Consider the following 15950-nt stretch of genomic DNA (forward strand, 5'->3'; position numbering starts at 1 on the left):
TACTAAAATGGCACGTAATAAAAAGAAAACAGATTAAGAACCAGCGGCAACTTCTCGCTTCTTGTGGAACGCAGCTGTGGATTCATTTTCTGTTATTGAGCTTGGGTTGCCACACTTTGCACCTGGAGTAGTTTTAAAATCATTCAGGAAAGCTAACCAATAAAAAGCTACAATAAACTCTCTCCTGACTAATGAAAATAAATGCATGAATCAGAGTTTCCATTTCCTGCTGGGATAAAAGTATACCTATTGTCTGAAGATAATAAAACAAGAAAAGTTTTGGTTTTGCCGCTGTTGCCAGGCCATGGAATTAAATTCAAAGACACAAAGATAACTTTGTGAAGCAGCACAGTGAAGCACCCAATTTCCTCTTTTTTCCGAGTTAGGTCATTATTTGCCTAAATTCACTGCCTTCATAGATGTGCTTCCTGCCTGGCCAGTTTTGATAAATCTTGAGCTATCCCAGAAATCAGATGGAATCTGAGTAGCACGTTCGGGTGCTGCTTTAGGTGGAAGAAATATGGTTTCTTTACAGCAAAAGGACCCAGATAAATGAACATGCCAGAAAGATGTGATTTTTTTTTTTCTAGCTTGTCCTGGATCTGTCAAAACCATGAAAACTGATGTTGAAATCCTTTAAATGCCAATAAAATATACATTGTAGATGATGCATTTGCTAGGAAAACATAAAAACCTAGGTTACAGGCATTTCCGTCTTTACACCTAAGAGAGCAGAGTTGCCTGAATACTTGCACCCTGGTTTGTTGACTAGATTACTGTTTGGATGGGCAGACAGGATAGCAAGTAAGAAAATCGTTTGCTGGTGCTAAAAATTGAGGGTTTCTTGTGAAGTAAATGCAGCTTGGGTTACAAGTCTAAAACCAGACCAGCTGTGGGCATCTGGAAAACCGAAGGTCCACCTGTTCAGTTTTGGGGGCACTGGAAGTGATTTTAAGGTTTGAAGCCGAGAAAGTGTGGCTGAATGCACAGGGATCCCAGAACTCTGTGCCTTATCAACTGAGCCAGCTGAGAAATTTCCTTATAGTTATTCTCACCCAGAATTGGAATAAAGGGCTCAGTGTGAAGTTGGGATAGTGCAGCTTCTTGGTTTAATACTTTACAGATTTTTGGAACCAAATGCACCCTGAAGTGAAAAGCTGCCTTTTTTTTTTTTTTGCTGACCTTGTTGGATGGCTAATACTGTTTCTGGGAAATAAGAGAAACAAGCGACTCATTGTTGGCAGGAGCCGAGAGAGGCGCAAGAAGGGCGAGAGACGTGTCTGCAGCCCTTTTTCCCCCTTCATTGTATCGTGACTGAGTCCAGGCTGGACTGAGGCTGGGTTTTTCTTTTCTACCTCCGTAGACATGTGTTTTCCATCAGACAGGGCTGCGTGACACCTGACATTGGCCAGTTCACATGAGTTAAGCCATGTACGGCCCATAAACAGAGAGGAAAAGACCCGCAGCTGCACCCAGACACTCTTGCTGCTGAAATATTTTTGAAGCTTGGTGTGGCTGGGTCTGCATATATGTCAGATACGATTTACACCTGTATGTTTTGGCTTCTATCTGTTGCACATCATTACTTCCCCAAAGCCGCTGTGGCCAGAAGGGCTAGTATTGCCTGATGGCGGCACCTCTTCTCCTTGAAACCTTCCTGAATTATGAAATGTAACTCTTCAAAGTTATCTGATTTTGTCTTTTAAAAATTTTTTTTTTAAGGACTGAAGAAGAAAGCCCTATACCATTTTCTGTAAAACCAGATCACACAGGGTGTCATTGTAACATGTGATCCGTGTTGATTTCATCATTTTATAAGTAAATAAGTTAATTAAATTAGTCTGCCTTAGACCTTTTCATGAAATAGGGAAAAGGAAACTCCTCTTAATCCTTGTCACCAAATTTAACTCAGTAAAATTTTTTTTTTTTTAATTTTTTATAGCTACTTTTATTTTTATTTATTTATTTATTTTTGGCTGTGCTGGGTCTTCGGTTCGTGCGAGGGCTTTCTCCAGTTGCGGCAAGCGGGGGCCACTCTTCATCGCGGTGCTCGGGCCTTTCACTATCGCGGCCCCTCCCGTTGCGGGGCACAGGCTCCAGATGCGCAGGCTCAGTAGTTGTGGCTCACGGGCCCAGCTGCTCCGTGGCATGTGGGATCTTCCCAGACCAGGGCTCGAACCCGTGTCCCCTGCATTAGCAGGCAGATTCCCAACCACTGCGCCACCAGGGAAGCCCTAACTCAGTAAATATGTTTTGATTGCAGGACAGGGCAGTGCTTGGTGGTCAATGCAGGCGATACCAGCCATGCATTCCAGCATATTCCCTGGGCTTCCTAGGTTTGTCACAGTCTATGCCTGTGATTTGTGCTGAGTCACTTAACCTTCCAAGTTTCTTCATTTCAAAAATGAGTGAATTGGCTTAAGTCAGTGGTTTTAAATTGTGTCCCAAGGCCCCATGCCAGGGTTTCAGGGGCATGTGAGCAGAAGCTAAGCTTAGTTAGTATTCAGTCTCCAAGAACTGTGTCTGTTCAACATATTTTAAAACTTTGTTTAATATTTTGACACAAGAGTTGGGAAACGCCTGTAGGGAAAGCACAGTGAAAGCCAGACCAAGAAAATTTAGAGAAGAGAGTCAAAAGGGCTGCCATTTAAGCGCTCACTGGCACCGGCACAGGCCCCAGGCGTGTTGTGAATGAGCCCCTGCACATGTGGGGTGTCTCTGCCTCATGTCATATATCAGGCTCTGGAGAAAGATCCTGCTGCTAAAAAAAAGGATTGAGAACCCTGGTCGAAATGGACTAAGCCCCTTCCAGCCTGAACTTCTATGGTCATGCTTCAAAGTAGGGTAAATACATGGCCCCAGCTGTGATGAGTGTGGTGCGGTTTGTAAACCACTAATGATAAAACAGAGCAAAATGCAATGGGTCCTGAACAGGGAACTATGTTCTGGAAGGAAAGAGAAGGCAGCAACAAAAGTCTAGTATTCATTAAATATTCACTTATAAGATTAGGGGAGTAATGATTAAAATGCATCCTCAAGAGAAAGAATTGTGTCTGTGTGTGTGGTGGGGAGGGATTTCCAGTTTATTCTGAGTTTTCTTCTTTATTATGTTTCTTTTAAATTAGAAAAAAGTCTATGCTGATCATCTTCTTACAAATGAACTGATATTTTACACCAATTTCTGACCCATAAACCCTGAAGTTTAGTTCAGGGAGAATGTATTTAGTGCCTACTGTATGCATCAGCAAGTCAGGTTTGAAATGCACTCAATTATTTTTGTTCTATGTTTATAAGGAAGATCCATATCATTGGGGTTGGTTCCAAGGGGCAGGGGAAGACTTGGCTCCTTCCTAGGTCTTATTTATAAAGAGCACAAATCCAGCCCCCAGGAAAGTGAGAGTTCAAATCACAGGAAGAAAACACTTCAGTGTTTCTTAAAAGAGCTTCTGTTCTGTGTGTATAGCCCAACCCAGAATCCAACAGGAAAGATGTCCTGACTTTCAGCCTTAACCAAGTGCATGTTTACCAGTGATGCAATGCAATGTCATAAATAGTGCTTGATTTCCTTAAAAAGTTACAGAGTAAGTGCAGGAGTCATCTTCCCTCTCCAATTACCAAGTTGTATGGGTACAAGAGGACAGCCAGCTAGTTGTAACCCATGGAGGACACACTGAGAGCTAATCTGGGCAGCCTGACTGTCATTCTAAATATCCAATGGTTATTTCATACGGGCGCTGGTTCTCTTTGTAAGGAAACACATTAGCGTGGAAATAGGAAACTTGGGTTCTACTGCCATGAGTTAGCTCTGGGGACACGGACATTCACAGGCTTAGGGTGACCAACCATCCCGTTTGCCTGGGACTCTCCTGGATTTTAGCCCTGAAAGTCCTGTGTCCCAGGAAACCCGCTGGTCAAACTAGGGCAACTGGTCACTCACTGGGACAGACCCGTTTCAGCACTTGTAGAGCAGGGACAGAGAATGGAGTGACCGTCAAGCTTCCAGTTAACAGTCCGTGATGCAGGAGAGCTTGTGTTGCCCTCTCATGGGTGTTTAGGTGTCTGGGATGTGTTTCTGATGCAATTTATACAAACGTATTAGCCCAAACGTCAAACTGAATTAAACACCTGGTCCAAACGGGAGGAGGAAGTTTCCCACATCCCAAATCAAGTGTATTACCCAAGGTGTGTACAGTATTCGAATGTTGCATATTCATCTACTTTGAGGAAACTGCAACCAGATTTTTAGAACAAGTCAGCCTCTTCAAAGCTCTTCCCACACTCAAGGGATGATGTTAGAAGGGTTCTTTGGAATGCTTGATGTTTTATCATAGAAGCTTGTAAAAAAAAGAAAGAAAGAAACCCCAAAACTAAACTAAAAGGTTACTTTGAATATGTGGAACTGAAGTTCATTTAGCAAGATTCTGTTTACCACCCGTGAAAAGTGAAGTACAAATTAAACCATCTTTGAGATTTTCCTGTTAAATAACATTTGCTGATGGAGAATTTCAGCAGATATTCTGGCAGTCTCTTATAACCCTTGCTTTCCCTGCATTTTGTTTTGTTTTGTTTTTCTGTTACTTTGTATCTTGAACAACAGTGGGAAACTAGCAAAAGGTATTCCTCTTTGCCCTCCCCAGACTCACATGTGCCTCAGGGAGAAGGATTTGAAGGGAGTAAAGTAATTTCTGTGTCTTTCTAGGGCTTAGGTGTGGCTTCTAGCCATTGGCAAGCTGGTTGTCCTTTCCATAATCTGCTCAGAGCCAGCCCCATGCAGGCCCGTGACAGGTTTTGTAGTTGAGCCTAATCTTGTGGTTTTGTTTTCTTCATTTGGCATTTTGTGTGTGTGTGTGTGTGTGTGTGTGTGTGTGTGTGTGTGTGTAACCATAGCCTATTTTAAAAACAGGGGAAGCAAGCCCAGGACACAGAAAAGCAATCCACTGAACCTCTCCGAGGCCAGAAAGACATTTGTCAAACATTCCAGGAGGCCCTCTGGACAACCTGATTCCCTGGCCTCCCTCCTCGTCTGCAGCTCCTGGCCTGGGGAAGCTGCCCAAACACTTTGTCTGTGAGCTGTCGCTCTCTGTTCCTGCTGTTGCAAAAGGCAAAAGTTCAGGAGTGAAGCCTTTACCTTTTCCATGTCTGCTTCTTATACAACAAATGACTTGTAGGCTTAGAACTGAATCCAGGGACCTTCCTGGCCTCGAGCCTACTTGTGGGGCTTTGTAGACGTGACCAAGTGTGTTTGCTGGAGCAGGTCAGAGGGTGCATCAGTGTCCTTAAACAGAGAGTCCGGGTAGTCACCCCCTCTGCGCACCCCATTCCCATGTTGACCGTTTACTTCACCAAAGATACAATCATTAAATCAAAAGAGTGTTCATATCTCAGCTGCTGTGGAGTTTTGTTTTTCTTGGTGTTTTCTTTTATACTGAATAATAGCAGTGAAATGTTTCTGGTTACATATCTGCAGAGCTTGGTTACGTTTGATTGCCAAACACAGAAGAGAAAGCCAATTATCAAAGAAGAAAGAAAAAAAAAGAGGAAAAGGAGATGAAAAGAATGAAAAAGATAAATGTGGATTTCAATTTAAATTCTGACTCTCTTGGAAGGAAAAACAAAGAAGTCTCTGCTTTAGTTTTTTTTTTTTTTTTTCTGCTTTAGTTTTGATGCATTCCTGCTTCAATGGAGAAATCTTCTGTTTGGGTTATTCCTTTCTGTGGGGACTGGCAAAAGTCTAGAACTTGACTAGGTCTTTAGCCTTTTTGAGGCATTTAATGGCAGTCTGCCCTTAACTGGTTTGGCCTCAGATACTGCATTTGAGATACTCTGCTTGTTTTCTTTCTTTTTTTTTTTTTTTAAACTGAACTATTCTCTCCCTAAAATGTTATGGAATATTATCCCAAGGAGTATTTTGTTCATTGCAAGTCTAGATGTTTTCCTTCCCGTGCTCTCCTGAGGACCTCCTCTCTGTTTATCTCTGTCTTGGGCCTCTTTTGCCTCTTTGTCTTTGAGTAGCTAGAACCTCAACCATCGGTGAACTTCATGAGATTCAACCTAATAAAAGATTCAAAAGCAGTCTGAAATGAAACGTCTACAGGAAGCAGAGTGACAGGTTGAATCATGGGCACCTGGATTGAGTCAGGCAGGACATCTGGCTTCTAGGCCCTGGACCATTTTATGATCTCAACCAAATTCACTGTTTCTCTGGGTATTGTTTCCTCACCTTCACAAGGAGAAGTTGCACCAGGAAGGCTCTTAGTTTTGAGGATCTTGACTATAGTTTAAGCCTTATTTGTTGTTTTTCAAATAATTTGGGGGTTACCTCCTTTCACTCCACCAAGAAGATATTTTGCCTATTTGATGCATACATGGCCGTGCTTTTGTCTTCTGTTTTTTACTTTTACATTTTTATGTTTTACATAAATAATAAATGCACACAGAAAAACTTCAAACAGTGCAGAAGAGGAAAAGGAAGATCTCCTCCCATCCTTGACACCCAGTTTCCTCTCCAGAGGCACCCACTGTTGTGTATTTTTCTAGAGAGATTTGCTGTATATGTGTTGATATAATATGAATTCCCACTGCCTCCATTTTTCTAGTTACAAATAGTGGCATGCTCTTACATACATTTCTTTTCCTTGGATTTTTTTTCTCCCTCTTCTAAACATTGTTTCTTAGAGATTGTTCCATAGAAGGACCTACAGAGCTTCTTCATTCTTCGGAATAGTCACATAGAATTCCTCTGAATGAATGGATCATGATCTCTTATTGGTGGATACTGTTTTTGGTCTTTTGCTGTTATGGACAATACTATGGTGAATATTCTCATACAGACTTCTCCGTTGGTGGGTGTGCTTTATTTTGAAAACAAAGCCACTGGCTAAGTTCTACTCTTTTCCAGTCACTACAGTTAATAGCTGGAGATGTTTAGTCTGAGTGTAGTCTGAATGGTCAAATCTAAATTAAATGGAAGAAAGCAGCGTGTCCACCATGCCTCCCCAATGGATGGTCGCTGTAAGGGCTGGTGTTTCAAAGGCTCACAAGGGTGTGGTTTTGGAAGAGATCTTCTCCAAGTCTTAGACTCCCCCAGATAAGGATGCAGACATCAATAAAACCTGCCAAGCAGTATCTGGACAGTGTGTGGAGTGGAGTAACGGAATCCTGTGTGAGTAGACTGACTGACAATGCTGTCTTCCCAAGTTACGGCAGATAGTTCTGTTCCAATTGATTTGTCATGTCAGTAAGTCCCAGACCTGAGCCAGTTTTAATATTTTTCAAAGACTCTGAGTTATAAAAATTAATATAACCTCTGAACTGCTGACAAAAAAATTTAACATTTTTAAGCTTTTTCCTAACCTGGGGATTTCTGATATTGGAAATATTCAATTTACACATTCCTCTTATAGACACAATTGGGTTTTTTTGTTTTTTTTTTTTTTTGTCTATAGTAGTTACATCAGAAAAATAGGAGCATACTTTTTCAGAAGGTTCAGAAACGACTGTGCCTGGAGATAATCACTATTCTTCCATCTAAGCTTCCGTCTCCTGGCCTGAAAGAGGTCTTATGAATTAAACCCTTCTGGATATCTGGACTTTGTCTTACTTGAACTGGTATTTAAGAGAACTTTTCCCCAATGTCACAGTGTGTGTCCCATCCCTGACCCTCCCACCCAGGCCTTCAAATAGAGATCGTGATTATGTTCCAACAAGCTGTAGAAATTAAGTGCTTATTTCAGTTATTTTGGCACTGATCACAACTGTGCTTTTTTTCTGTTCTCAAACTAAGAACATAAGGAATGCCCAGCTGGTTTCAGTCACTCATCCCATCGTTTACTGAGTTTCCCTGTGTGCCAGGGACGGTGCCAAGAAATGAGAGTTCTTGGTGGTGGGCTTGATTCAGGAAGTGAAGCCCAAACTGTTTGGGCAGAATTCTCCAGTATCTTACTTTGCCTTGAGTGACTTCCCTGGGATTGAGCAGACCTGTGCATCTGTCCAAACCTTCCTTGAGCCCTTCCTAATTGTAACCTGAGCAACCTTTGTCCCAGGGCCCTGTTTTGAGTGCTTTGAGGGTCTGCTGTTTAAGTGGCGCTTCCTTGCCATCAACTGAAGGGAAACTGTGTGTTAGAGGGGTTGCCTCCGTTTCAGTGATCGTTCCTGGTCTTCAGTTTCAGGTGTGGCAGAGGGCGGCCAAGGACAGTTGAAAGGGCAGGTGGATGGGGTGTCGGGGGTTCGAGTGTGGCCCTGGTTCCACCTGTTTCTAAGCAGAGCACGCCCCTCACCTCCCTGGGTTTCACAAAATAAAAAGCCGGACTAGATGCTTTCCAGGAATCCTTACAAAGCCTAACATTCTAGCGCTCCACAGCCAAGCATAAAAACCCACCTCATTTCTTCATACCTTCCTTGTGAGTTCCTGTGAAGGCAGGAGCTGTTTATTCAACTACAGACCCAGTGCCCAGCACACAGTGGGAATGTGATAAAGACTTGAGTGAGTTATAAGGAAATTTCAAAAAAACTATTTTTACCCCACCTCTACTCCCATCCAGAGGAAGTTCCTGTCATGGAATTAATTCTTCCTTAAGGAAACCAGTTCTTCTACAGAAAATCTTCAGTGTTGGTATTTTCTTTTCTTTTTTAAAATTTTACTGGCGTAAAAAAAAAAAAAAAAAAAAAATTTACTGGCGTAGAGTTGATTTACAATGTTGTGTTGGTTTCAGGTGTACAGCATAGTGATTCAGTTATACATATACGTATATTCATTCTTTTTCAGATTCTTTTCCCATATAGGTTATTACAGAATACTGAGTAGAGTTCCTTGTGTTACACAGTAGGTCCTTGTTGATTCTCTATTTTATATATAGTAGTGTGTGTATGTTAATCCCAAACTCCTAATTTATCCCTCCCCCCTACGGTTCCCCTTTGGTAACCATAAATTTGTTTTCTAAGTCTGTGAGTCTGTTTCTGTTTCGTAAATAAGTTCATTTATATCATTTTTTAAAATTAGATTCCACATATGAGTGATATTATATGATATTTGTCTTTGTCTGACTTACTTCACTTAGTATGATAATCTCTAGGTCCATCCATATGGCTGCAAATGGCATTATTTCATTCTTTTTTTATGGCTGAGTAATAGTCCATTGTATATATGTACCACATCTTCTTTATCTGTTCCTCTGTCCACGGACATTTAGGTTGCTTCCCTGTCTTGGCTATTGTAGATAGTGCTGCAGTGAACATTGGCGTGCACGTATCTTTTCGAGTTATGGTTTTCTCCAGATATATGGCCAGGAGTGGGATTGCTGGATGCTATGGTAGTTCTATTTTTAGTTTTTTAAGGAACCTCCGTACTGTTCTGCATAGTGGTTATACCAATTTACATTCCTACCAACAGTGTAGGAGGGTTCCCTGGTACTTTCTTTTCAATGTGTGTGTGTGTGTGTGTGTGTGTGTGTGTGTGTGTTTTCTACACATTCATTTAATACATAGTTGATTAGGCTAATTTAAAATTCATCGAAGAAAGTTTAGTTATAAAATATGTTCCCTCGTAATATCCATAACAAACTGATGATCTGAAATATTTTACTTTGAACTTTAAGTAAAGTCTGCCAATAATTTTATCTTTTAAAGGTAGTGATACCAAATATAGCAAAAATTGAGTGTTTTTTCCCTCAGAAATGAAGTAAGTATGTAAAATTACACATTGTTGCCTTTGGCCCTGACCTAGGAGCAATAGACTGAAAAGCATGGTTTTCTTTATTGTAGGATATTACCCAGGCAGAAGTTAAGCAAATTTGACTGGTAAACTGTTTTGAGGAAAGCTAGCACTTTTTAAGATGCATTTTTTGGCGGGGGTGGGGGTGGGGGGAGACACCAATTACAGAATTTATTAAAGGATTACAATTTTTTTTTTCTAAAGTGAAGTACTGCATGCCAAAATTTTAAATGTTGGTAAATGCAGACAAATAGAAAATCCTTAAAAAGTTTCAAACACTTCTTGTGGCTTTATCCAATCACAAACGCTGTTAGCATTTTTATATAATTTCTCACAATAATTCTCACTAAATGATTCTCTAATTATTCACTAATAATTTCTCACTAAATAATTTCTTTGGGGCACCCTCTTTTAACAAAGCATGAATGGCGTCCTGCTTTTGTGTAGGTCACTGATCTAGGTACTATGTTTTACATGTCACTCGTCAATTCACTCATCCATCCTAAACATTATTATTATTTTTTTTTTTTAAAGAAAGCTGCGTTTTATAGCTACTTTATTTATTTATTTATTTATTTTTGGCTGTGTTGGGTCCTCGGTTCGTGCGAGGGCTTTCTCCAGTTGCGGCAAGCGGGGGCCACTCCCCATCGCGGTGCGGGGACCGCTCTTCATCGCGGTGCGCGGGCCCCTCACTATCGCGGCCCCTCCCGTTGCGGAGCACAGGCTCCAGACGCGCAGGCTCAGCAGTTGTGGCTCACGGGCCCAGCCACTCTGCGGCATGTGGGATCTTCCCAGACCAGGGCTCGAACCCGTGTCCCCTGCATTAGCAGGCAGATTCTCAACCCCTGCGCCACCAGGGAAGCCCCTAAACATTATTTTCTACCCACCACCTATCGATGATCACATGCCCTCCTTAGCCCTGCCATAAGCATGCAGGTTATCTGAGACCGTGCATACACACCCCCGGATGTCCTGGTGAAATTAGCTTTTATGTTGTGTCAACTTTTGTGGAATTTACTTACGACCACTATGTTCTATGGAAGGTTTAAAATGTACTCTAGAACACAGGCAAGGTGTGAAATCAGGTTTTTAACAGGGCACAAAAGCCAAGACTAGGTGAGTCAGGAGAGGGGCCGGTATCTGAGCCTCCATGAATTGGATTAAGGTAATAATTACTTCAACAGTAATGATTAACAGGAAAGTGCTTTGGAAGGAATCTCAGGAATCTATAGTGTAAAGCGCAAAGCGTTCTGATGATCTCTGTTTGATAAGGAGCTGTGGTCCCTGGTCATTAACCCGCCTGTTCGTCCCCCCTGTAGTGATGAATCACCAGCACCAGCAGCAGATGGCACCCAGCTCCCTGAGCCAGCAGAGTCTCCCTCCTCAGAACCCACCAGCAGGGCTCATGAGTATGCCCAACGCGCTGACCACGCAACAGCAGCAGCAGCAGAAACTTCGGCTTCAGAGGATCCAGATGGAGAGAGAGAGGATTAGGATGCGTCAAGAGGAGCTCATGAGGCAGGTATGGCCTTCGGTGGGACCTGATGGCGGCTCCGTGGCCTTTGGTGGCAAGGCTAGTGGGTAGGTGTCTACTTGCCATCAGAGTAAATACATCTTTCTCCAGCAGCATTAAAAGCCCAAAGCGCTGCTTCAGACTTCCAACATCTGTTTGCACTGTCTTGAGAGCCAAACTTATACAAGTACAAGGACTAGCTATATCAGCATGGCTGCCTTTGGCTTTCACTGCGAATCACTAGAAGGAGAGAAAGAATATGTTCCAGTTACTTATTACTTTGTAATGCATTATCGCAAAACTCAGTGGGTTAAAACCATAGCCATTGTATTATATCACGCCATTTCGTGGTCGGGAATTGGGGCAGGGCTCAGCTGGACTGTTCTTGTGCTGTACGTGATTTTGACTGAGGTCACTTAGCGGTGGTCGACCGGTGGGTGGGCTGGCCTGGAGGGTCCAGGGTGGGTTTACTCAAGTGTGTGGCACCATGGAAAGGGCCGCTGGAAGACTGAGCATAGCTAGGACTAAAAGCTGGAGTATTTGCCCACGGCATCTCTAGCATGGCAATCTCAGAGCAGTGGGACGTATTACGTAGCAGCTTGGGTCTCCCCAGGAGAATGTTCTGAGAAGACAGGAATTGAAAGCTGCCAGGGTCTTGGGGCCTGGCTCTGGAAACTGCCGCAGAGTCAGTTCTTCCATATTCTCTTGGACAGAGAAGTCACAGCACACCCCCCACAACCCCCAATTAGAGCAGATAGCAGAGGGGATGTTCCATGGAAGAAATGACAAAGAATCTGCAACCATCTTTGATCCACCGTGGAGCATGAGAAAAAGAAAATTTAGGGAGCATGAGAAAGGAAAATGTTTTGCATACAGACTCTGATAGAGTGCTCTGCAAAACCCCCTGGGCTTTGATCAGGCACCTTTGTGCCATTTCCTCATTCAGTCAGTCAGTCAACAGAGTGTGTGTCCTCTGTGAGTCAGGCTCAGGGCCTTGCTTCAAAAAGTAAAGGAAAGAAAATCCCTGAAGGAGCCCACAGTTTTCTCCCTGCTTCAGTGGCTTGGTCTGTGCAAGAGCAGAATTCTCTTCTGTGTTGCTAAACTAATGTAGCACATGCTTTCAGGTCTCATAAATTTTGCTGGCTGCATTTTGGGGAGGAAGGCTTCAGTTTATTGTTTTAATTCTTCAGACTTTGCTTTATGACTCACATGAAGCAAGATACATGGATAGCTTCCTTTCCATGTGGACGGAAATGAGTAGGTTTAACTGTTCCAGAATACTTTCTTACAGGGGGCTGGGGGTATTAGGGTAAACACTATTTTTTCTTTTAGTTATATCTGATACTTTCAAAAATATACGTTGACTGCCATAGGTAAATAATGTATTTCTCATCAAATAAATTCTAAAATATAAAGTATCTACACTGTGTGAAGTTTAAAAAACATGATGAATTAAAAGAATTCTTTATACATAGCCTTTGAAAATGTGGGAAATGAATATAAATTGTGCTTTGTTATTCTGTTGAACTATCCTCTAAATTTGAGGCATACAACTTTGTAATATAACCATCGTTGTGCTTTTTTTACCCTGAGGATTTATGTCTGAACTTTCACGGTTATTTCAGGGTAGCATTTGTTTATACTCTTTTTAGATATACAGTATCATGTTTCTTAGCAGGAAATGATTGTATTATGGTTTTCTGTCTTTGGATAATAATTCTATTTGGAATAATTTATCTATTTTATAATATAGAGTAAATAGAAATAGTATTATAGTAGCATTTATAAGTTTTAATGTTTTTTTTCCCCCCCACAAAGAATGACTTGTGTCTCAGTTTCTGCCTCGTTCTGTGTTTCTCTTTCTCCTACCCCACCTCCTCCTTTCCCACAGAAAGTATTTCTGAAAAGGGGTGGAGAAAAGTGCCCCAAATTGTTTCCTTTATTCCAACCGTAGGTGCCTTTGAACCAGAATGTTAGTATTGATGGTTCATATTACAGAAATACCAACCAAGTGCCTTAAATGCTGATCCCTAGAGGCTGTGGAACTTGGAGTATTTTGCTGCATGACAGTGTCGATTCCACTGTACAGGACCTCGGGGAGGGACGCTGTCCAGAGGCTCCTGTAGTTCAGCTTTGAACATGCGAGCACGCACGTGTGTGTGTGTGGTTAGAGGAGGAGAAGAAGACGGAATGGACGGTTCCGATGTCTTTTTATCTTTATTATGGATCCAGGAGAAAAGGTCTAAAGAGACTTTTTTAAGTCGTGGCAGACATTTTCCCCCATCCAGAAGCAGCCTGCCCCTCAGGGTCAAAGATATTATTTAAGGCCATACAGTAAATGGTGTCGGAGTGTTTGATGACAGTGGCATTTGCCATGATGTCTGATTGTCCAGGTGTGGATTAGTGGATTATGTGTATCACCTTTGTGGTTTTTTTTTTTTACCTCTTTCTTTTGGTGCTTTGCACTTAAGCCTCACTATTTGCACTTAAGCCAGGATGGGGCAGGGAAATGGATTGGAAGTAAAAGTGATATTTGGCTCACCTGTTTAACTGCCTTCCAGCACTGGGTAGGAAGGTAGAGGGAGGGAGGCAATGGTGGTCCTGATGAGCTCTGAAGATTGTCTGTTCCATTTGTTCCTTCTGTCCCATTCCCTGTTCTACGTAGTCAACAACTTCCTGAATATCCTTTGCTTTCTGGGCACTTTGTAATTCTCCTGGCCTCCCTCTAGTTTGCAGGAGGGCCCTAGCTGTACAGCCTGTCTTCTTGAAGTCCCTGCCCAGCAGGCAGGCCCTGACCTTCCTATCAAGGGAGAATTTCCGGGAGAGAGGCCCCTTCCTAGGCTCCATCTATATGATAGGAAAGGAGGTTGGTAAATTTTAATAAGTAGAATGAATTTGTTCCTAATTCTTGGGAAGTCATCAGTACTCTGTATATTTTTATAATTGTTAAATATATGATAAATGTGAAAGGTCCTTATAAATTATATGCCATGTAAATATTGTTTTATTTTTCCTTTTTCTTCTCCTTCTCCTTCTCCCTCTTCTTCTTTTTTCTGTTTCTGTGCCATTGTTCCTCTAGGCATGTAGTCTGATGTGCTGTGGAGAAAACAATTCCTCGGTTCTTGTTCCACAGTCTGACGTACACCTCACAATGCCAAGGGCTCAGACGTTAACTTGTCACTGAAATCATGCCAGAGATATTAACAAAATGAAGTTGAGGAAAGTCTGATTACAGATCTGAAGTGAACCTCCATTATTTCAGGATGGAAAATTATTTTTTTTTCCATTCCTTCTTTTATCTCTTCATTTGCTTATTCACCCAACATTTATGTTGTGGGAAATAATAAAAAGATAAGTGGGACATGGCTGCCTTCAGATAACTTACATTTTAGCAAAGGAGACAAAATGATGAACTCTAATCCAGATTGGTGGCCAGAAGGATAAATTCAAACCATTCCCTACTTTGTGGGGTCCCAGTGGCTGCCATCTTTCACTTTCGTAGCTGCAGCAGGGACCAGATGCACCAGAGCCCGGAGTTCTGTGAAAATGAGCATAAGGTGCTTCTTTCTTTCTTTTCCTCGTTCCCACAGGCCAACAGGTTGTGGAATAGCTACAGAACTTGGATCAAAGGGCTGGTGAGGTTTGGTATCTCCCCTGATTAGGAATCTTTTGAAGTAGGAGAGTTTTGTTAAAAATGATCCCTACAATTTAGCATTGGCTGCTGTAGCAACAGAGTTGAACTGCTTGTATCTGATTTGATGAATTATCTCAGAATGTGGCAGGTGCTCCGAGGGCAGGGGTGCCACGAGCCCAAGGGGATCCCAGCCAGGTCTGCAGTACATGTTCTTATTAGGAAAGTGGAACTTTCTCTGCTTTCAGCGTCTATCACAGACATACTGGAGAGTGAATTCTCATGAAAGACGTTCTCCATTGTCCGTGATAATGAGTTTTATTTTTGCTAAGTTTTCCAAAAAGCCATGAAGCGGTTTCAGGCTCATCTAAGAAACGGCAACCCTAGAAAAGAAAGCAATTCTCAGCTGAAGATGTACTTCCTGCTACCTTCATATTAAAAAAAAAAGTTAGAATTCAGTTTATGAAGTTTTTTTAAGTAAAAAAATAGTTTTTAACTTTTTACAATATAATTTAGTCGTTTTTTTGTTTGTTTTCTCTGATTGAGATGAGAGAAAGCATTTTACTAACTGAAAGAATCCAGACTCAAAAGACTTCATAATGGGACTTCCCTGGCGGTCCAGTGGTTACCCTCTGTGCTTCCACTGCAGGGGGCACCGGTTCGATCCCTGGTCGGGGGACTAAGATCCCGCATGCCTCGCGGTGCAGCCAAAAAGAAAAAGGAAAAGAAAAAAGACTTCACAATGTATGATTCCATTTACATGACATTCTGGAAAGGGCAAAACTATAGGGACAGAGAACAGATGAGTGGTTGGTAGAGTTAAGGATCGGGGAGGGGCTGCCTCCACAGGAGAGGCACTAGGGGGTTTGGCGGGGATGGCACAGTTCTGTGTCTTGCTTGCAGTGGCTGTTTCACAACTGTATTATGTATTTGTCAAAACTTAGAACTGTACAGTTTCACAGAGTGAATTCGACTCTAAATAAAGATAATAATAAGGTAAAAGTGTCGCACAGAAAAGACAAAACACATTCATTGTAGAAAATGTTTAAAATAATCAAAACCAAAAAAGAACGTAATCATCACTTATACTCTTACCT

General features: G+C 42.0%; 1 protein-coding gene across 4 annotated transcripts in view; it reads left to right on the plus strand.

The window, feature by feature from the left end:
- Positions 1 to 15950, plus strand: part of WWTR1 (WW domain containing transcription regulator 1) — a 205938-nt gene that overhangs the window by 170315 nt on the left and 19673 nt on the right. For all 4 annotated transcript variants that reach the window (XM_059920120.1, XM_059920121.1, XM_059920122.1 and 1 more), the window contains one exon: positions 11029 to 11231. In XM_059920120.1, coding sequence (XP_059776103.1) covers positions 11029 to 11231 — 203 coding nt within the window. The remainder of the gene's footprint in view (positions 1 to 11028; positions 11232 to 15950) is intronic.

This window comes from Balaenoptera ricei, chromosome 4 (genome assembly GCF_028023285.1).
Source record: "Balaenoptera ricei isolate mBalRic1 chromosome 4, mBalRic1.hap2, whole genome shotgun sequence".
NCBI classification, from domain to species: domain Eukaryota; kingdom Metazoa; phylum Chordata; class Mammalia; order Artiodactyla; family Balaenopteridae; genus Balaenoptera; species Balaenoptera ricei.